The sequence below is a fragment of the Megalopta genalis genome, chromosome 1 (assembly GCF_051020955.1).
Source record: "Megalopta genalis isolate 19385.01 chromosome 1, iyMegGena1_principal, whole genome shotgun sequence".
Taxonomy (NCBI): domain Eukaryota; kingdom Metazoa; phylum Arthropoda; class Insecta; order Hymenoptera; family Halictidae; genus Megalopta; species Megalopta genalis.
This window is the reverse complement of record NC_135013.1, coordinates 35822809-35845946: the sequence shown is the minus strand read 5'-3', so window position 1 is coordinate 35845946 and position 23138 is coordinate 35822809. Positions and strand designations below refer to the sequence as shown.

At 57.5% G+C, this 23138-nt stretch overlaps 1 protein-coding gene across 1 annotated transcript in view; it reads right to left on the bottom strand.

The window, feature by feature from the left end:
* LOC117217980 (uncharacterized) overlaps positions 1-23138 on the bottom strand; it is a 296657-nt gene that overhangs the window by 76354 nt on the left and 197165 nt on the right. The window contains exons 15-17 of the mRNA XM_076519423.1: positions 10691-10978; positions 3543-3812; positions 2550-2603 (exon numbers count right to left, since the gene is read on the bottom strand). Of these exons, the coding sequence (XP_076375538.1) occupies positions 2550-2603; positions 3543-3812; positions 10691-10978 (612 nt within the window). The remainder of the gene's footprint in view (positions 1-2549; positions 2604-3542; positions 3813-10690; positions 10979-23138) is intronic.

Genomic DNA, 23138 nt, shown 5'->3' with positions numbered 1-23138 from the left:
TCGTTTCGAACCGGCTCGGCGGCGAACGGACCCCTCTCTCTCCACTCGGGGTATTAGCTCCAACTTTGCTTCGAGCTATTCGATCGATCTCGCGCCGGCATTTTGCCCTTCCCGGCTTCCCGGACGATTAATTTCTTCGGGCCTTTAATAGTTTCCGATTGCGCTTTCGAGGCTGCACGAGTGCTTTGTAAATTTCTTGACGGAAGCAATTAGTTTCTCGAGCCGAGAGAGTCTCTTCGGAGTCGATGGAAAACGAGCAGCGTCGGCGTTGGTTACAACTTTTCGAAGCCTCGAACAAAATTCTGAACAAAGTCGTCGAAGCGTTCGATCGAATCGAGCGCGATCGATGTATCGTAGGCGATAACCAACGCCGCCTCTCCGAGCGTTCGTTAAAACGATTTCCAAGGAAGCCGATCGAAACGAAGCGAATTTCCGTCGAGGTACGCGTATCGGCTGTTCCGGCGGTTCCTCGAGGTCCACGGGAAGCTGCGGCTCGCCGACGAGACGGCGGTCGAGAGCCGGACCGAGTCAGCGGCAGACGGGGGTCCGTCCAAATCAGAGATCCGAATCGGGCTCGATCATCGTCGGCTGGACAATGGACGAGCACGACGTCGCGTCGCCGGCAGCCGCCGGCAGCCGCCGCGCAGCGTCGGGTCGCTCCGTGCCGCGCCGATACGCTATTGGGTTACCGGTGCCCGTAGGAGCTTGATGAAGTGCACTCGGCTGTGCTTGACGCAAAGACGCTGAATATGCAAGCTCGCCGGATGCCGGCTGTCGCCGCGATGTATTACTGCGGATCTTATCCAGACCGTTGTCATCCATATTGAAACCGATTTGCATTTCAAACATTGCTACACACCGGACCCCGACTACTCTCTCGCTCTCTCTCTCTCTCTCTCTCTCTCTCTCTCTCTTCTCGACTTTTCTTTTTACTCGACCGCTTTCCTGCGTTCCGTTCGCATATACCACCGGCGATAGCAGGTCTTCGATTTCTCGGGCCATTCGTCTCGGAGAGCGGCGACCGGTCGCATCCGCCTAGCTCGACATCTCGATCCGCTATTCTTTCCGGCTTCCTTGCTGGCTCGCTTTCGTTATCCCGTTCGAGATCGCTTTCGAATCCGCGCAAATCTACGCGAGGACCTCCTTCAATTTTTCCCGTCGAAACTGTCGGGGCAACAACGACTAAAATTGAAATCGGCGAAGGAAGAAGAAACCGACTCTCGGTTTCGCCGCCACTCTCGAATCTCTGTTTCTCGCTCGATCTCGAAATCCGCTCGGGTCGAGCCGATAAGAATAATTGAAAATTTGCCCCGCTGGACTCTTCCGTGAAATCTCGAGCTAATCCCGAGATTAAGTAAGACGTTGAAACTGATCCGATCCTCTCGCGGACGACAAAGAGAAACGAGGAAAGTCGCGGAGAGTAATTGTCCAGGAGGAATCCGCGCGCGTCATCGATTCTCGATCCCGATTACTCCGCGCTATACCGCAGAAACGATCGCCGACGATCCACGACCTACGAATTCGCGAGAAACGATCGTTATATATCAGAAGACGATCGCCTTACGAATCGAAGCACAGAGGCATTGTGCGGCTCGAAAAGAAGCTTCGAGTTCCTGCCGTCCCTTTCATCGGATAAAAAAAGTCGGACCTCCTCCGATCTTACATATTACCGGAAGTAGGAGCAATCTCGACGCGTTTCCATTCAGCGACCTATCCCCCGTCTGCTCCGTCTCCGTAATTCACGGACCCGCGTCTCTCTGGTATTTGCAGGCGCAGCCGTACGCCCCGCGGGCGACAGCGTCGGAGAAAAAATTGGCGAAACTCGGGAGAAACAAGACTGCGATAATTCTCTGTAAGGCTTTCCGGATGCTTCACGGGCACTAGGAAAGCCCGGTGTCGACAATGGCGCCGATTTATTGGACGCTCGAGAGCGGTGCGCGGACCGCGCGACCTGGAACGAGCGTGTCGCCCGTTGCCATCGCGCTGCAAAAAGAATAAGGCCGTCGCGTCGAGCGGCCGAGCGCGGCGCACCGACTCCTCCTCCTTTCTTTCCCCGTGGATCGAGCGATCCGTCTCGAGGATCGCCGCGCCGCGCTCGATCGCGTCGACCGGCCGATTACGGCGTCGCGTCGCGACGTCCGCGTCGCCCGGATGTCTTCTCGAGGTGGGATATTGCAGGAAAGATCGACCGCGCGAGTTGTTCCGAAAATTCTTGTCAATTATTTGGAAGGTCGCTGCGACGATTCTTTCTCTTTTTCCGTAAAATTGCTGGCATCGTCGAAACGAGCAAACTCTTCCGAACAATTGCCGAATCCTCTCTCTTCGGGTTCGTCGAGCCGAAGCCGAAGAAGAGTTTTCGGGAATTCGAACGGTTCGCGGGAATCGATCGACTCGTTGTTTTCGGCAAACAACGCGAACGCAAAAGCGAAAGCGAGTTCATCCTGGCGACGGGGATTTCGTTCGGCACGGATCTGTGGCTTAAGTCTATCGGTATTTTCTGGGGTGGGTTGACAGGGGTGGCTCGCAGCCTAAGGGCGACGTGAGCTTACCTTGCTTCCCCTTTCGTTAAATATGATTTCCACGTCGAGGATTGGCCCGAATTGCTGGAAAACAGAAAGCCGATTAAACAGAGCGTTTCCGAACGATCCGGGGAATTTGTTCGCGCGCCGGCGTTCGCTGGGAAAAATCGCGACGAACGCGAATTACCGCGTGCGCCCGATGATCGCGCGCGAACCTCGGTGAGCAAACGTTGCGCGCTGTTGGAAAGCTCGAACCGGGGGATCGGAAGTTTCGAGCGAGTATCGGACGTTGCGAAATTTTTAATTGGGCGAATTCGAAAGCAAGTTCGGAACTCGGCGGAGCGTTCTTTACGGTTCGCTAGATTTTCCGCCGCGCGAGATCCGATCTCGAACGGGCTTCGATCTTCGGAATTATCGTATCGTCTGCCCCCGGAGGAAAGCATTCGATTCGGGAGTTACGATCGAAGCGTGGTTCTCGCGCGTTCGCGCCTTCCGAAGACCGCCTTCGGGGAAAATGGAACGCGAGTTGCTCCGATAGAATTTCCGTCGTTTCTCTTTCGAATCGGTTTCGAATATTCGCGAAGGAAAGGAAATTCTATTTTACGAGGAAGCGCGGACACCGAAGACTGAGGAGGCGAGAAAACGTCGCGGAAGCGCGAAGATCGGCGATCCACCGTCGCGTCGCGCGTAACCGCGCGGGACTTTCCGCCTCGGGAACCCGCTTCGGTCTTGCATCGTACGGTCCGTTCGAACAACGTTTCTCTTCGATAAACGACGCGACCGTCTCCAGAGGCAACCGAGAATATTTACGATCCGTGCAACTACCACCGTATCGTGCCGACACGCGACATCGAGAAACGATCGAAAAGTAATAGACGGCGGACACGAGAAATCGCGAACGGACGGCGGATTTTACGGACGCGTCGGTACACCCGTTCCTCGGGATCGTCCGTCGAACGAGGACCTACTCGCGAATCTCGACAACGAAAGACGACGAGGGAGATGCGAATAGGCGATACTTACCCCAAACATTGCCCTGAGATCAGGGTCTCGGAAACGGAAAGGAATATTGCTGACGTGGAGGCGTTTCGGTTGTCCTTTGAGGTCCGTGCCCTGCGTCGCGGTCGCGGGTGTGGTCGCGCCCGATGTGACAGGTACCATGGCGGTGCCCTCGACGGCGATGGCGCCTTCGGGGCTGGTCTCGTTGCCGGCGGGCGTCGGAGCCGGTTGCTGGCCACCGCCGCCTGCGGCCGCGGCCGCCGCTGCCGCAACTGCTGCCTGGAACACCTCCGACTGCCGGAGGAAACAGACCCGCATCGATTAACGTCGACCAACGTCGACCGCCGACGACAACGATCGACTCGAGATCGGTCCGACGATTCTATTTTCTCATCGAGTCGAGGCTCTTCGCGCGCGTTCGAAACGACTCGCGCGTCGCGTTCGCGCCGTTCAGCCCTCGCGGAGACGCCGGACATTCTCGGAGGAAAGACCTTCGAGCGTCCGTGGCATTTCCCTCCCTAAACCTCGCGAACTTTTCCACCTCGACTTCGCCGCGCTCCGGGTTTCCACGTTCGTTCGCGAAACGGCGTTTTCAACTGGAACTTCTCGGAGAACTCTGAATTGCTCGAGGTAGAAAGTGCCCGTTCCTTTTCAACGTTCTACCTGCACCGGTTGCAGTTTAATCGCCGCGGTGGATCGCTCACGTGCAGATGCGATCGCTACCCGTGAATGGCTCTTACCGTTGATCCATCGATCCTCCGCGATAACGTTAATCTTTTCAAACCCGCCGTTCATAAATCTGCAGAGATTGCCCCAGTATTTTCTTCGCGAGCACGTAATCTCGTTCGTTCCGAAAATGTAAACAACGTTGGCTCGTAATTCGAACAGCGATCCACGAATTTCGAGCGCGTCGAAACAAATTCGAGCGATTTCGGCTCGCGCGTAGAATCGCGGGGCGAACGGTCGCGCGAAAATGCCGCGCGATCGCCGAAATTCGGCCGGTTTCGGGCATCGCCGTTAACGTTCTTGCGGTGGCCTCGTAGAACTCGCAAGTAGCGCCGTCCGCGAACGGTCAGCCGCTCGGCCGAGCTTATCTCGGTCGCGCCACTAACCGCGCTAAGTGAACACAGGCTGCGTATAACCGGACGCGGCTGCCGCTATCCGCCGTTGGTCTCCTGCTACACGTATACGTAAGTGGAATTTCTGGCCGTGCCACTGCCGCGCCGTGCCGCGCCTGTGCCGCGCCGCACGGTGGCAACTTTATCGCGGCGAGCGGCGAGCGGCAGACCTGCCAGTAGTTTCGTAGCAAGGGGGACCCCGACCCGACCCGGCTCGCGTACCTTACCGGAACTAAAGCAATTTCAACCATGCTCCGCGTACTATTAATAAACACTTAGCCGAAGAAGATATTCGAACTTGCCGCCACGGCGAACAATTTCGAGGCCGACGCCGATACCGAGCAGACTGCGATTAATTCTGCAAGGGCTCGAGCACTTAACGGACCTCGGTATAAACAGGGAACCGCGTCTTCCATATTTATGGGGGTTCTGGTCATTCGGAAGGAAATTCGCTCTCGCCGCTGCGCGCGTCGTCTACCCGTTTCCGCCACGATGCGTGTAAATTCCACGCTTCGATTAAAAATCTACGGCGATCGCGTCGGCATCGAGCCGCGTTTGCCTAATTACGGTTCGATCGAACAGCGTCGAAAGCAGTTTTCTTCTTCGCGCCCGCAACGAAACGGTCGATTTCTCGACTTTGCAACGAAAAAGCAGAACGATGGAGAGGTAACGCGCCAAAGCTGCGTCGCGACCGCACGGCCAAGAAGTCGAATTAAACGAGGAGGTAATTAAGCGTCGCGAGACAACTGCGAGCAGATAGACTCGAGTCCCCGAAATTCGTGGCTCCGAGAGAACGGGGATGCTTGTTCGAATCGAACTTTCCAACCCTGCAGCAAATTGTTCCGGAAGTTGGGAGGCGTGGTCCGCGAGTTCGAGGATCCCGTTTGATTCGAGGCGAAATTCATTTCTCGATCCATCGCATCGGTGCGGTAGACGGGATGAAATTTAGATGCGACGGTGCGGCGCGTCGCGTCGCGTCGCGTCGCGTCGACCAAGAGCTCCTGGGGTCGATGGTGTTCGTCGCGGCAGTTCACGGTGCAGCCAACGGTGCGGCTCACGAATTATTCATCGACCATCGACGTCTACCGATACCGGAAGGGGTCCGACGAGAGCGTCGATGCCGCGTTTCGCCGCGGGAACCTTGTTTCGCGGTCGGATTAAAAGTTTTCCTCGAGCCGGCAAGACAAAGGTGGCGCGGCGAGAGGCGGCGCGGGGGCCGAGGGCCGGGTTGCGGCGGGGTCGAAGAGGACCGCGCAACCCTCTCGGCCGCCATTCTTCCGGCCGTGCACTCGCGCGTGTCCTCATCTTTAACGATTTTCCACCGGAAACGATGGCGTCATTGAAATTTTTTGCCCTTTCCGCCCTCTCCGCCCTCTCCGCCGCCGACGACCCTCTTATCCCACGACACGCCGGCTTCCCTCTTCGTCGGGACTGTTCAAACACTGTGAAAAATTTGCGAGGCCGTCGGATCGGCTCCACCCGCGGGCTGATTAAAATTTCTGCTAGCCGCTCGCGGAGAGCCGACAATTAAACCGGAACCACGGTGCTCCGTGTTGCGCGAATCCCTCGAGGAAAGAGTCCGACGATTATATTTCGCATCGGGCTCGATCGGCTCGGTGTGGAACACGGTGTCGGAATCGGAACGAAAACCTGGTTCGAGCACGATTCGCGATACCGAACGCGAACGGCGGGCGATCCTTCCGAATCGAGAGACGAAGCGTCGCGTTCTCTCGAATGGACAGAACACGTTTAGTTACCGTCCCGGCCGTCTTCGACGCGCGGTCTGCTTCTTCGAACACGAGTTGCCACGATTCGACGACGATCGATTCGGGTTGTCCGTATTTACGAGGCGTAAATATCGGAACAACGGAACGATTCCACGGGACCGCGTTCGATTACGTTTGAATTATTCCGGTCGCGTCGGCTCGAGAGGGTCCATTGAAAAAAATCCGCGCGACGATAAAGGGATTCCCGCCTCCGGCGTCTCTCTTCGTTCGATGCAATTTCGGCCGCGTAACGCCCCCTCCCTCGAAATCGAGGCAGATCGCGTACCGTTTAATCGAACGAAATTGCCGAGGACCCGGTTTCCTTTTTTTATTCCGCTCGTTCCGTGTTTCGCCGGCTCTTCGGCGCGGTCGTTCGCGCGGAACAATTCCACGATCGTCGGAACGCTCGTAACCAATTAGAGGGAAATTATTTCGATCCGAGGAATTCGCGAAATCCGCTCGGAGCTCGCCGCGCCAAGATAAACGATCGCCGATCCCGATCGGCGGACCGCGCGAAATTCTAATCGAAATAATATCCGAGGATCGCGGTTCGACTCTTCGAGATCCCGCGGCGATCTTGGAAACGCTTCCGCGGCAAGGTTATCGCGTTTCCGTTTGTCTTCGCGCTCGTCCGTGCAGCGCCGCGAACGCTGCTTCGAGGTCCGCGTTGTCCGAAGGGTCGAACAATCGGCTCGCGCGCGGTGCTCCGAAACGATTCGATTCCAAGAAACTCCGCTTCGCGATTTAACGCGGACCGTTCGACCGTACAGTTTCTCTCGCAATTTGCCGAGGAAATGCCCGCGGCGCGGCTATCCGTAAATCCGTGGTCCGCTCGACGAACCATCCGGTAATACGTCCGACAGAAATCGCGAGGCAAATCGTTCCTGCAATTTCTCGGAACGTTTCCACGACTTTCTCGGCTCGCGAGGGGCATCGATCAAATTCTTCCGCGCGCCTAACGAGACGAGGCCGATTCCGTTCTTCTCGCGGCGTTTCGCACGCCCTCGGATCCCCTCGAGTCGTGGGGGTGTTCCCGCGATCCCGAGAAATTGAAGAGGCGGTAACAAATGACCGAGAGTTTAAGGGAACTATAAATCCCTGCCAGAGCGGAAGGAGAGCTCGCGTTATTATTCATGCCGAGCGCGGCAGCTTTTTCCGCGGACTCGGTTCTTTCTCGCGGAACTTCGTATTTCCAATCCATTCCATTTAACGCGAACCAGCGGTGGCCTGGAACCAGTTTCTTCGACGAGAGGACGTTAGCCGCGACGCGACGCCGCAAGAACTACGAGAAGCCGCGAGAGCAACAAGCGGCGAGGAGAAGCTGGAACGTCTCTCCCGGTTCCTTTTCCGCGCGCGCGGCGCGGCGGATGAACGAGGCAAGCTCGACCAACGGAGAATCGATCGATCTCCTTAAGGACGATACGCGAGGCAATCCGCTTCGTTAAAAAATTCTGCTCGCCGTTTCCCCCGCGAGGCGAATCGTCGAGCGAAGGAAACTCGCCGCGGACGATATCGATCCGCCACGCGCCACCCCGATTCGCCTCTTCGGAGTTCCAACGGGTCTGGCCGCGACGCCGATCGCCTCCCAATCGATTACTCGCCGACGAATCCGCTCGAACGATCGGCTTTCGACGCGCTGGGCTGGAGACGCGCGCAGGATCCCTCGGGGATACGTTAGAAATTTGAACGGCGACGGAGGTGCAAATTTTCTAACAACTTTCTACGCGCGAATTCGCAAATTAAAAGATTGCTCCGAGTCGCGGTTACGCGAACGCGAACGCGAGCGTTCCCGTCAACTTCTCGAGCGAGGAAATCTCGGAAATGTTCGAGACGCGCGCGAAGGGGATGGAAAACGACGCGAACCAGGTGGGGCCGGAAGTCCGCATTTTCGAGAGGAGAACTTTCCAGTCGCGAAACACCGCGCGCGGCGGAACGCGCTCCGCGAGAGAAAGAGCGAGATCGAGCGAGAGATCTCGACGAGGATCGTCCGAGGCTCTCGGCCGTCGAAGGGCGACGCGACGAGCGACGAGCGTCTCGCCCCGTCTGGCGAAACTCGTGGAAAAGCGAGCCGAGCCGGGCGCAACGTTGAAAAGGAAACTTTTAATTTGCGCTTCGGCCCGCCGTAATTCAATTCGTAACGCTGGAGGACCCTCGGGTTCGACTTTCGATTCTCGTTCGAAGCCATTGTGGAGCGGAACTCGACGTTGCCGAGGAATATCCTCGGAGATCTTTTGTTCGAGGATCTTCGAGCGGTTTAAAGGGCGATTCGAGATTCCCGGCAACGATCTTCGTCGACGAACGCGTCGTCGGGATCGGGGGTCTTTGCTGAATTTTGCTAGGCGTTCCATCGGTAAGACGAAACCTATGGTTTTCCAAGCTGAAAAGTTCACCTAATTACGGAACAACGAATGCGGAAACGCGTTTCGGTTTTCGACGTCGCAGGATGGAGAAACGTGGTCGTTGGAGTTTCAACGTTCCGATAACAATTTCGAGAAGAGGTTCGCGCGGACCGACGTTGATTCGCGCGCGCCAAGTGGGCGGAACGGAGAACGGCTGCAGCTTCGCGAGTCGCCGACTAACCGGCACCGGTTAATTAACTGGACGAGTCGCGGACAAAGGAACCGCGACATCGTTCGGAACTCTTCTCGAATTCTCGGTTCAACGACCCGGCCCGAAATCCATGGTCCGTGGGAAGGGGTTGATTCGACGCGAACGTCTCGCCGACCGTTCCGGGAATCGTAGGACCGAGCGATCCGGCGACGGCCGATTCGACGTTTTCTCGAACGCGCTGCGTCGAAAAGGAACATCGACTTCCGGCCAGAACGAACGGGGAATCCTTCGCAAACGGTTTCGGCTCCGGTCCCGCTTCGAGCATGACGGTTCCAAGAGGAATTAACGAGGCGGAGTGGCCGCCGGCGCGGCGCGAACCTCTCGCGGAATTCGTCCGGCCGCTAAATAGAATCAACCAACGGAATTACTTTAATTAGCGCGGCTAATTAGGCCGTCGGCTCGCGAGTCGCGGTAATTGCTGCAGCGGAGCACGGCGAGGCGAGTCGAGGCGACGAGTTATCGCGGCCGTTGCGCCGGTGCCGGCTCTTGGCCGCGCGCCGAATAAATCCGTAGTTTTCCCGACCCGGCTCGGTCCTTCGCGTCGACTCGCACGCTCGCTCGAGCGCGTTGGAAAAACGGTGCGGATCGCTCGGAGCGGAGCTCTCCTCCGCTCTGCTCTGCTCGTTCGGAGGAAACTGTACGGAAGGAATGCGAAGCGCATCGGCCCGTTTCGCGGCTTTGCGACGCCCCGGCGAATAAACTCGTCTCGCTTCGAGAGTCTGCTCTCGACAAATTCCATCGATTCGCTCGCGTCGCTCCGACTCCGTTTGCCGCACGATTTATCAACCACCGATCGTGAACCGAACGTTTCGGCGCGACGAGAACGGGCAGAGACCGTCCACGGGACGTTTCGGAAATATCGGACTCGGTTTTAGTTTCTCCATCTTCGTTTAAACGATATATGCTTGGATCGTATTCCGAACCGAACGGGTCGACGCAAGTACACAAGATACAGAATTCGGCAGGAGAATCGATCGTTAAGGGGGTCAAGGACGCGCGGCGAGCCGGTGAATCGATCGGAAAGCGTATCCGAAGGATTGCCGCGGCATCGACATCCGAAATCCTAAACTCTCGGCAGGGTTGAAACGGAAACGCTTTCCTCGCGCGAGGTTGGGTCGACTTCCTCGTAATCTCGTTCGCCGCGCTAGACCTCTCGCCCTCCGGGCTCCCTTTCGGTCTGTTTCTCGGGCCGTACGTGGCCGGAACGATCGAAGGGGGCCGTGGAATCGTACGCGACCCCCTCGCTCTGTTTTCGTCCGCGCGTTCCCAGCCATGGAAAACGACGGGCGCGCTTCCATCGGGCTTTCGCTCCGTGTTCGACGAGGGCCGGCAGCGAGCCGCGATTTCGGCGCGAAATCGCCGCAAAGACGACGCGCGGCGACAAAGAATCCAACTTGTACACGCCGACGGGACGCTCCGGTTTCGAGCGCGCGATCGACGCGGCGCGACCTCGGCCTCGGTTTTACGGGGTCGAGCGAGACGTTGCGAGATATTTAGGGACCAGGCGTTGCTCGAACGCGTACTAGAACAGATTTTCCATAGATTTTCAGCGTTTGCGAGAAAAATCGGTCGACGGCTCGTTCGACCGCGTTCGCGTATCGATCGACGCGGATCGCGTCTCGACGCAGAATCGACGGGTATCCGCGATCGATGGACCGTGGAAGCGACAGATACTCACGATAGCCTGTTGATCGACGCCGTTCGGAGGTGGGGGCGGACTGAAACTGGTCGCGGTCGGTGCACCGGGGGCTGTCGGATGTGGAGCACCGGCTGGCGGTGGTACTTGAGGCCCGCTGGGTGGCGGCTGCTGGGGTGCACCGCTGTCTTCTTGTTTGACAGGCACTGGCGGAGGTGGTTTCACTTCACCGGCTGCTCCAGCCGCCCCGACGACACCCGCTACGCCGTTCACCGGCGGGGGGAAGACACCCCCACCGTAGGGCGCAGCCATGCCTGTCTGCACCATGTGCTGCAAAAGAGAAACGCTTTCCTTTAGTCCTGACACATCCGCGTTCGACGGCGCGGACATCGAAGCGTCCCGGTACCGGAGCGTTTCGTCGCGAATCTATCCTCGAACGGGTGGCGGACGTTCGCCGAGCCGACCGGACCGGACCGGACCGAAGCTGACGGGGGCTGATCGGTTGCGCGACGACACCTCCGATAAACCTAGACTAGATTCGTTTAGATATCCAGCGGCTGGATTCCCGATTTCGCTCTACGAATCCTCGAACGCTCGCGAACGCAAAAATTCTCAAGGTTTCCGAACGCCCGAACATCGAAACGTTCGCCGCCGAAATCTTCCGAATCGCTGGAACGACGAAACATCGGGCGACTCGGAGGAAGAAACGCTTCGTGCCAATAACCAACGAGAGCTCGAATATCCGGGAACCGATAAACCCGACCACCGGAGTATCCAGTCGCTCGAACGCTCGACCGGCAGTTGGCAACTGCTGCGCCGACGAGAGACCGGCGTGCCTGCGTAAGAATCTCGAGTAGGTTCGAATCGATCTCGCATAAGAGAGCGAAACTCGGAAATAAATATTTCGTTTCCCGAACAAACAACGGGGCCGACGTTTTTGCATTTCAGATGCGACGAGCGAACAGGCCGATGATTTGTGCCCGCGTGCATTCCGCGGCACGCCGAGCCGCGCTAGATACGCTCGACGATACGCGAGGCGCGGCGGGCCAGCCGCAAATCATTTCGCGTGTTGCACGCGGACCGATTAGCGACATGCTATAGGAACCGTCCTCGCGCTCCGTTCCGTTTCGTTCGCCGTTCGGCCAGGAATCCGCAGAAAAACCATCTCGGCTAAACTATCGCGAGTCTGTTTCTCCGTTTCTTTCTGTCCGGTGAACGAATTCTTCGTCGACGACCGAGTCCCACGATCCTGGGGAACGCGGCCGAACGAAACACCGATCGCGATCCTTTCGCTCTCCGAAATGCACCGCTGTCGAACGGGGAGGGTACCGATGGGCGAGAGACAGGTTGAAAGCTCCGTTCGTGGATCGTCGCTCGAAAGCGTCTATCGCGGAAAGCGCTCGAGGCTCGAATCGTCGAGACGTCCGAAAGTCGAGCCCGGATAGCCGCGCGTCGGTCTCGAGCGAGCAACGGTGGATCGTCGCGAGCGCTGGAACGCGAACGTCCGCGCGGGCACGATCGCGTGGATCCGGAAACCGAGCCGATTTCTCAGCGGCCACGATACAGTAGCAACCGTGACGGGTCGGCGCTCCCGCGAGACAGCTTACGGATGGTTCGTCCGCGGTCCGACCGTCTCTCGCGCGATTGTTCCGTAATACCGCGCAGAGTATAGAGGAAGGAACACGGCTGCTCGAGGCCGAGACGGGAAGCGGAAGTTTGCGAGCAGCCATTCGTTACGCTCGCCATGCAATTTTTCGGAAAACTCGATTCCCGTTCGGCGAGCCCCGCGCCGCGCCGCGCCGCGCCACTCGATCGGTCGCGTTTCTTATTTACGGACCCTTGCGGGGAATCGTTTCCGCTTAAAGTTTCACGGCACGAAACCGAAACGACGTTGCCAGCGATCGGACATCGGCCGGGAATCGCATCTGGACTTACGCGATATCGGACGTTCGATTCGGCTCGCAGGAATTGGAATCCTAGCGGAGCGGATCGGAGGCTGCTGCCCGCTTCCGAACGGATTCGACGGATTAGACGGAAAGGATTCCGCTCCGGAGGTAGACCGTGGCAGGAGAGCCGAGAACTCGTTCCGTCGCGTCGCGGTGTCTTAACTTCTCGTTACCCTACGGCAACCGAAACTGGCTCCCGTAAACCGCGCGAATTCTCGCTGCGAGATTACGATTCGCTTTCGCGCCGAGCAAACGGTCCGACCGAACGTTTCGGACGCTTCCCGGTCTTGGGAATTTTTAACCAGATTTCGGCCGTTCCGGCCGACCAGCCGATTCGCTTGCCCCGAACGCGCGATTCCCTCGCCTTCTCGCACCTTCCCCAGGTAAAGTCCTCCGCAGGCGACGAACTCGAGAAACGCGTTCTTTTTTCGCGAGCGCAAAGACGTCTCGCGTTTCGAGGGAGCACAATGTCGAGGAAAGGAAAATAAAGCGGGTTCGTTTCCTCGCGATCTTTGGAAGGGCCGAAAGGCGACTCTCGTCCTGCCGTGTTTTCTATCGCGGAGAGCCCCGGAGGAGCGAGGAGGAGCGAGAACGGCAACGGGAAAGAAGCAGAAAGAAGAAGAAGAAGAAGAAGAAGAAGAGGTCTAACGAGCCAGCCGGCCGAGAAAAATAAAAGTCGGAGGACGGAAGGTAGCGGATCGCCGAGGGAATAGGGACGAAAACAATGGTCGAGAGAGAAGCTCCCTCGCGACGCGGCCGGCAGGAAGACGCGCGAAGAATGGACGGCCCGACGGAGGCGGCGGGAAAGGGATCGCTCGGGCCGCGGCGCACCGAACGAGCGGACGCACGGAACACGACCTCGAGGAATCCTCGCGGCTCTCTCTCCGCGCGTCTTATCTCGCTGCCGAGCGGATTCATCGGCCGAGATAGAACGCGGGGAACGGACGCGATCCCACGACCCAATTACCGCGGGCCGACTCTCCGTGTAATCGGGCTAACCCAGTTCCCGGCGATCCCTTTGTCCCGCGGCAGAAGGGACAACGCCGTTCGAAAGAGCCTGCGATCCGGACCCGAGGCCGACGCGGGACGCGGCCTCCGAGACCTAGACGACCTGGACGACCTAGACGACCGAGACAACTCGGTACACGCCGACTTCCTACGAAATCGACGGAAACCTTCGAAGCAACCTCGACGAGCTCTTCTGTTCGCGAATTCGTATCTCCGAGTCTTACCCTCGAACGCCGATGCTTCGTGCGAACTCGGCGCTGAAAGATCGAATTCTTTTCGGCCGACGGCTTTCTCGAACATCTTTGGAAGCGTTGCCGTTCCAAAGACGCCAAGCGATCGCTGCGCTGGAAAGAAGGGCCGACGGCAACGACGATCAAAGTTAAGTCGCCTTTCAACGGGAACGGTTAACGTCGGGTATAAAAGAGTTGCTCAAATACATAAGAGTTAAATAAAAAATTGGCAGCGAGCCAACTCGGAGGTCAGTGGCGGAAAATAGCCTGGGTATATTGCCATGTGATCGAAATTTTCGGCTATCCCGAATTAGCGCGTCGTAGGATGGTAAAAGAAACGATCCCGTTGTACTCCGACGGATCGTTTTATGCGGGTGTCGCAATCGGAGCTCCGGAATTGTTTCCGTCGGGAAGAATCGGCTCCTCGAATAAAAAGCGTCTTACAGTTTGTCTTTGCGACGCTCTCGGGTTCCGCTCCGGGCCGTGGTCGCGACCTCCCGCGAAACAGCGCGAAGGGCAGAGGGGCTGGGCTTCCGCGATCCGCGGATCGCCGAGAGAGAGAGAGAGAGAGAGAGAGAGAGAGAGAGAGAGAGAGGGAGGAACTCGGCGCCTCCGATTCGAACCGTTCTCTCCCCGTCGTTATCGACGGAGTCACGGATAAAGCAGGAAACACCTTACCGGTCGAGGTCGAAGCAGATGCGAGGCAGTGACCGGGGCGAACGCAGGAGGGACTGCCGTGCCCTGCCGCGCCGCGCCGGACACCGCGTTTCCGCCATTGAGATCGCAGCGGAGACGCCTCGGCACGGTATTGACGTACGACGCTTCTGACTTCTGACTCCGACTCTGACGCTCCGGTGACGCAACGTCGACGCGGGATGCTAACGCTCGATGACGTAACGGCGTCAAGACGCATCGTCGGTGGAAGCGAGGGCGAGAACCGCGGCTCGGCAGGGTCGCGGGTCGCCGGTCGTGGGTCGTGGGTAACGCCGTTGCGGAAAATGGCTTCCCGCTTCTTCGAATGAATGGGCTCGTCGGCAACGCGCGATTTAATGGGATTCGGGGAATCGTGCCATCCGCCAGGCTCCACGCTCCGATGGAAAGATTCTTCGAGCGACCACCGACGCGTTTCCTTTCCCCTCGGCGGCGCGCGGAGGGGTCGCCGCGTCGCCGTCGACGTCGACGGCGTTCCTCTCCTTTGTTGCTCGCATCGGCTGCATCGGCCGCCTTCGCGAGGGGGTACGCCTTTTTTTAGCGTCCGTCTACGGCGCGGAGTTGTTCACGGTGGACGAGCAACGCGAACGATCAAAGCACTTTGTTTGTACCGTGCGCCGCGCGTCCGGGCACTTTGCCGGCCGAGAAGCGTCCGGAAATTACGCGCGCCCCGTCCCGCCCCCTCGGCCGGATCGTTTAATCCGTTTCGCGCTCGGCCCACACGGTCCATCGTTCAGGAAGTTCCTGTTCCATCGAATTTGTAACGCGAAAACCGAAAGTTGCTCGATCGCGCATAGGATAGTTCGCGTCTCGGCCGCGAGACGCTCGAAATGCACCGCTCGTCTCGTCGATGGTATTTCAACGCGGACGCGCTTCGTTCGCCCGTCGGGAACGAGCGAAACGGAGAAAGGATTCGGTTCCAAGAAACGGTGGAGACAACCCTGTGAATATTAACGCTTCGCTCACCGGAAGCCCATTAGCAGGCTTCCCGATGCACGAGCTACGTCCACGGGATGTCTAATAGCTTTCCCTCGACCCTGAAAAGATCGCCTCGGAGTTCTTCGAACGCTAGCCCCTGGAATTCCAATTCCAATTCCAATTCCAATTCCAATCGGCGGAGAAAAAATTCAGCAGTCCTTGGCTGAAAAAGTTGTGCGAAACGCGAGGAATCGGCGTCCGATCCAAAGGTTAAATTTTGCAGCGCGTCCAGCCGTGGATAACGCGGCCTGCCGTAAACGCGCGTAGCCCGCCTATCGCGGTGGCGCGATACCGCGGCCAGACGAGGACGCGTCGATAACGCGGCTAGACACCCGAATATTGTACGGTAGAACCGGAGGCTGGAGAGTCGCGCGCGTTCCGCCTTCCGGCACGAAAATTCGAGATTGACTCGGGCCCGCGGTGCGCCGGGCGTCGCGTCGCGTCGCGTCGCGTTGGGACGCGTTGGAAGATCGCAGCCGTCTTCCATAATTCGACTAGAATGCGGCGCGCATCCGCCGCGCTTCTCGGGCACGGCGAGGCGAGGCGAGGCGAGGCGAGACGACGCGAGACGAGACGAGACGAGACGAGACGTCGTGCGACGCGAAGCGAATATCTAATACGACCGTTGCCTTTGGAATTAAGCTCGCGCCGCCGGAGTTTACGGACGTACTCAAGGACTTTGCGAGAGAGCCGTCTCCGAAACAGGAGTATCCCTCGTGGGTTGCTTATCGTTTGCTTCGACTGCCGGCAACCGCGTCGACGGGGCTCGCATGCTCGAACGAATCGTTTCTCCGGATATCTTGGTCCTCGGCTACGAAATTGCTTCGCCCGGACCCTCGACGCCCCGAGGACCGACGGACCGACCTCGCGAACCCGAGATCGCGGATCGAACGGAGAATTTCTCAAAGGCTGAGAAACCAAAAGCTCGAAAACTCGCGAAGTGGCTGGTGCGGGTCAAATTCGGGCTGGCGAACTCGGCCCAAGAACGTCGTCGCGCTTCGCGACGCGTCGGTTTTTGGACTTCGGCTGGGGTCGCGTCGCGTCGCGTCGGACGCGGAGACGGAGCTTCTCCGCGACGGAATAAATTTCCCTGGGCAAAGTAAGAGAGCCGCGTCGCGGCATTAATAAATTAGCATCGCAAGCACGCGCTAAATTTCCATTTAACGAGCCGGTTAATGGGGGCCCGGCGGCTCGTTGGTCGCGCCGTGCCGCGGCCGCGATTAAACGCCGCGCGATAAACCCTGATCGCCGCAGATATAGAATTCCTTCGGTTAGGACCGCTGCTAGCGTTTATTCGAGGATCCTTCTTTGTTTCGCGATGGAACGAGCGAGGTCGTCGAGCGATTAACGCTTCCTTCCGCGCCGGCGCTTTTAACCCGAACCAGCAATTGCAATTTGTGCGACGGTGATTACGCCGCGACGGTATCCGCGTTATCTATGTCGGATGGTAATCGAGCTATTACGACGCGGGAAGGAGGGAAGACGGGAACGCGGCTCCGTTGCGGCAGGGGTCGGGGAAGCCCGGTATCCGGCTATCGGTATCCACGAACGACCGGGTTTCTCGGTTTTTGGGCGCCGACGTCTCGCGATTTCTCGCGCTCTCGCGTTTTCGGCGCGGCTCTCGGTTTTCCCACCCTCCGAAATCCTCGCCAGCTCCCCCGACCCCGACCGCGAGTCGTCGTAATCTTATAATTCGAATATTTAAGGCGATATTATCCCGGATCCTACGTAATCGCAGTCCTCCGCGCGCCTCTTAGCCGGCTATCTCGAGGCTCGCGCAGCATATTGCAGGGTTCGCGCGCCGGCTGCGACGTATCTGAACGTTTCAGCGCGCGGACGCGCATTAGCATTCGCGTTCCCGGGTCCCGGTCCCGAGCGAGTCCTCCCGACGCGCGCTTTCTTCGAACGTATCGCGCGTGCGAATGCACTCTCATTTTCGTCCGCGGATTCAGCGGCTCGGACAATGAGCGGCTTTCGGTATCTTTCTACGATGCTTCTTCCATCCCGATCCCTTCCACCCCCGGCCTCTCGCGTCTCCGCCCTAACCTCCCGCCCCTGTCCCTTTCTCTTTCTCTTCCTCTCCCCCTCTCTCTCTCTCTCTCTCTCTCTCTCTCTCTCTTGCCCTTCCCCGCGTCCCTGCTCCGTGCTTCGTGCTCCGTGCTCTGTCTCCCGGGGTCGTCCGCTATCGATTCCAGGTTTATTCTTGGCGGCCCGGTCGCTTTACCGTCGTCAAAACATCCAGAGCACGGGGAAGCGTTCGAGATCCCCTGGCACGAGACGAAAATCCTTCTTCTCGGCCTCGGACCACGCGCCGCCCCTAAACTTCTTTCTCGGACAGCTTCGAGAAACGAACGCGCGAACTCGCAGGCGAAATCGTCGAACAGGGTTCCTAACGAGGCCATTTCGATCTCTCCGGTATCCGAACAATGGTAACCGGATACGATGCGAGAAGAGTTGAGATGCGAGAAGAATCGTCCGAGTCTTCGAGCACCGTTGTTCCGGGACGAGCGCGCGTTTATTTTGCCGGCGTCGAAGACACCGATGTCTCAGGTACCGGGTCCTCGTTCGGTCTCGCCAACCCGGGGCGGTCTAAATATTAGAAAATCCTCCCGCGGATATCCGCGCTCGAGCCTGAAACTTAAGCCCCTCGGTTTCAAAGTAATCCGGGTCCCCGAGCTTCCAGGTATAGAAGTCGCTTAAGAAAACGGGCGACCCACTTCCACGAATTCCTATAATCGCGGCGACGACGACCCGCCTACCCGAACTAGCCGAATCCACGCCGAGGCGACGAATCAAAATTCTACTCGAAACTCGAAATACTCGCGGCGTCCACGCTCCGAGAAGCCGAAGCGTGTTCCACGGCAGGTCCCAGGTGAATACCGCGTCGCGATCTAGCCTCGATCGCGGGAGAAGGGGAACGGAAAGCTCGACTCGTGCGTTACTCGATCGAGGGCCCCGGCCGAAGGGGAATCGAGAATAACGACACCGGGAGAGGAAGTGGCTCGTCTTCGGCGAGCCGCGCGCGCCGCTTCGCCGCGGGCCGGGTCGGGCCGGGATTAGGCGCAATTCACCGGGCCGGCAATCGCCGGCAATCCTATCGGCGATTTCTCGGCGACTTTTATTAGTCGGCGAAATAAATTACAGCCGGCCGGTGAAGCGCTTAACGATTGCAACGAGCTGCAATTCCGTCGCATTAGCCGATACGAGGCGCGGAGAGCCTCGAATCCGCCTCGTTTCCCGGTTGTCGCCGTTGTCGGTCGTGAGAACCGTCGACGAGCCGCGATTCCATCCACGCGGCATTATCGAACGATTCGCGGCCGTGGCTGCGGACCGTTCCGATGCCGCGAATATATCCGTCCGTTCGCGGATCCCACGGCCGCTTTGTCGGCCAATTTGTCCAAAAATCTGCACGGAATTGCGAGGGAAAACTTATCGCGCGGCGCGTTCGCATCGACGTCCAAGCCTTTGGAGAAATTTACGAAACCGCGAATCTCGTTTCGATCGAAGCGTCGCGCGGTGATTGTACGATTTTTTAGATTTTCACGGGTTCGCGATTACCGAACGATTTCCCTGCGCATCCAAGCTGGTAGAACGAACGAGAGAGAACTATGGGAATATACTTTCGAGAAGGGTCGATTCGCCGGGGCCGTTCGGAAAGAAGCCGGACAGAATTTTGATGGATACGAGCTCCCGGAACGTTTCGTCGCAATTCAGCCAATTTGTTTCCGCCACGGTTCGACCGTTTCCATTCTCGTCCCCTCCGGCCCCTTTGTCCCTCGCCCGTCGCTCCCTCCGCGTCCTCTTCCCTCGACCCCTGGACCCTCTCCCGTCTTTCCGTTTCTCTCGGTCTCGTCGCTCGGCAAGTTAAATACTCTAATTCGTATTAATGGATGGCCCGCTGCCAGTGGAACGTTTCTAAAGGGGCTCTTCCCAAGCTGCGAGCCAGAATGGACGCGTTCGCAGAGTACGTTCACACCAATTGACCAGAGTCTACCATCGACGCGAGGCGAGGCGACGCGACGCTTCCTGGCTACGTGGAATCGTCTCGTCCTCGTCCTCGAACGAGCCGACGGCAGAGATCCTCGATTTAATGCGACCTTTCCGTCCCTCTGACACCAGATATATATCTCTCTCTCGCTTTCCGCGTCCATCTCTCTCCGCCTCCAGGGACTCCGGAAAATTGTATTTAACGCGCGAGGCCACCGTGATCGATACCCCCGAGATCGAAAACGGGTCGGAAAGGGAGCCGCCGCCGCCGCCGCCGCCGCAAACACGTGGACGCCTCTGTTCGACGACGATGCTACGCCAACTTCGAACACTGTATTATCTCGGAGTTGCTCGATATTGTCTCCTGTACCGCAGCCGCGCTCGAGAGACCGGAAATTGGCCGAACAGCGCAATTTTTGTTATTTGTCGCGTTGCATTCTTTTTCGCGTCGCGTTTGCTCGGGTTGCTTTCGAGTTTCGAACTTGCTTCGAGGCTATATCCTTCGTCGGTCCTTCGAGGGCACACTCGGAACCGGCACTCTCCGGTCCAGATTTTTCTGGAACCGTTCGAGCTTCTTAAATAAATGTAAATTGTAGATGGATACGATGTCCGCACCGATGCAACGTCGTGTCGCGAACGCGAGTTATCCCGTACAACGAATTAACGACGAATCGCGTTTCACGCTCCGAACTCGACTCTCTTCTTGCCGCGGCTCTAGCCAACATAATCCGATAAAGTTATTATTTTGTTTCCCTCGGAGGGATACCGATATTCGCGTCTCGTATAATCTCTTCCAGGTACTCGTCACCGGCCCGACCGACTTTCATCCAATTAAGTCATCGGGACAACTTAATAAACCGAGCTCATCATCTTATTTTCCGAGACGTTCTAATATTCCCGGCGAATATCTTCTCCTCGAGTAGAGTGCTCGTCGCTTGACTCTCTTCCAATTGAATTGCCAAGACGACTTAATAAAAGTTAGTATTTCCTCCGCCGCGAAATTCTTGCGGCACCGCGAGGTAGCGAACGCTCGGAGACGCTCGAAGACGCTCGAAGACGATCGGGCGGTACGAATCGAGCGAGCAAAAAAGAGGATAGCGATCGATCGACGCTGCGATGAAAGCATTTTCCGGCGGACATCGTTAATTGGGGTCTGAAAGAGACGATTAATCGATCGCGTTTCAGCAAAACTGACGGATGAGAAGATAGGTCTTGACGGAAAATAGAAAGAAATCGAACGCTTTCGAAGAAAGGAGCTTGGTTAACGAATTCGAAGACGGCGCAGGAACGCGCGCGAAATGTGCTTCGAAAAGAACGGAAAGATACCTTTTCGAGGAGAACGTTGTCGAAGACGGAGGGGTTGATCCACGCGCTGGAAGACCTACGGTTTTCGATTTTTCAGCAGAAACAATTTACAAGCGGATGAATGCGCAACGAGAGAGAGAGAGAGAGAGAGAGAGAGAGAGAGAGAGAGAGAGGAGATTTCGTCTCGGCAGAAAATTGAAAATCCCGAGGAAAGTCGTCGAAAGACGCGTCGAGGCCGAGGGTTTGGCAGCAGCGAGGAAGGGCGCGCCGACAGATTATCGGAACGATAAAAGCGCAGCTCGCGCCATAAATAATTCGTAAGCAGCTCGCTCCGGCCAAGAAAAATTGGTCGCGGCCGATAAAAGGTTAATCCGCGCGGCTAGAGCCGAAATAATTTCAGCTTCTGCCGGTTCGTATCCCAGGATTACCGGTCGTTCACCGTCGGCGTCGGCGTCGGACGGCCATCGTCGCCCTCCTCCCCCCTGGCCGCGGAAAATGGGTATGGAAATAGCTGGAAAATTCTAGCGCGGTTCGGCCGCGGGTTCGATAAACTACCGCCTCGTTTCTTATTAATATTCGCGCGACAGCGCAGCCCGAGCCGCGCGATAATTCGTTCGATTTTCTTTGAACTTTGAACGCGCGCGGGCCTATGCTCGGTACATCGATCGAGACCGACCGACCAGCGGGGCGCCGGTTACATCGATCGATCGATGCTCTTATCGTCGGTCCGATAGTTTTCGGCGAACGAACGCGACAAATTCGTGTGTTTCCCCGCGTTTTCCTCTCTTCTTTGATCGAGGATCGAGGAAATGCCGATCGATCGGCTTGCCCGGCTTCGAAAACGTTGGAAGACATTTTGTACGCAACGGAAAGATCACGATCCTACAGAGTTCGGTGCGTGCGAACGATTTTGAGACGGTTCGAAGCCACCGCGGAGACGAAATCGAAAATAAAGCCGACCACGGAACGCGGGAGGCTCGAATACGAAATAGGTTGCCAGGAAGGAACTCGCCGAACGCGTAACTGCGATTAACGCGAGTTATTCCCAGTCCCGCGAAGGAACGAACGCGTCGACGGAAATGCAGCCTCGTAAATACATTCGTACGAACGTACGAACGATCAAGTACTTGTCGAATCTTAAATCGTGCGAGATGCGCGCGATTACGAGACAAGTTTCTCGAAATATCGTACATTTTTTAAAACCCGGTTCGGGGCTTTCGGTTCATCGACGGTTTCCCGAAGTTGTACGCGACGCGGCCGTCTCCTCGTACAGAGTCGGGAGTTAAAATGGCGATCACGAGGCCGCGTGGGCCTTCTCTCCGACGGAAATAAAGTCACGTTCCAATGGAGAAATACGAGCGACCCATGCTGAATTCACTTGTCGTCGCTCCATGCGTCGCCGCATGCGTCGCTACTGGATGCCCACGCGTAGCCGAGCCGATCGTTCTCGCCACGATTCGACACCGACACCGACACCGACGCGACGCGGTCACCGAAGAATCGTCGCTCCGAACGAGATCGAGGAAAATTACCGAACCCGGAGGAAACACCGTCGCAGAATTTTCCTCCGTCATCGGACGGACTCGAAGAACCACGATCGGCGGAAGTTGAGTCTTCGAAAGCTTGGTCAGCCTTTTCCACCATTTAACCAAGACACGTTCGCCTAAAATACTACTTCGAACGATCGATTAATCGAGAACGATGTGGACACGAATATGTACAAGGAACGACGGAGGCGACGGATTATGCTGAAAAAAGAACACCGTTCTCGTCGGATACAGAGGCCGCCGTGAGATATTTCGTCGAGCTCGAAGCAATTTGGGCGGATCCGTCCGACCGTCGAACGAGCTCTGGCCTACTCCCGTGCTAAATTATTATGTCGGAGCTGGCCGCTCGAAGGGTTAACTGGTCCACTTGCACGAAAGATGGAACTGGGTGGCTATGAAACGAGAAGACGCGACTCAATGGAAGAAAAAGTTTCCGTTTCAGCCATTGAATTCCCCAGTCCCCGAAAGCGCGGCCGCAAAAAAAAGCGTTCTTCTTATCTGGGCAGAAGGATGGTGGACGCGTCGATACGTCGCGCGTTGCCGGTAGAAAAAGAGGAAACCGGCAAAGGGAAACGCGCGACTTTCCGCGGACGCGGTCGGAAATGAGGCCTCTATCTCCGCGAGCGAAACACCCGACGCCGCGCGAGAGATCGCGACCGAGCCAGGAAATTGAAAAATTCTAACCCGCTCGCCGTCTCAGCCCTCGCTTTCGCCATCGAATCCCCTTTTCTTTCATCCGCTGAAATCGTTCAGCGAGGCCGGTCGGATACGGTGGTAA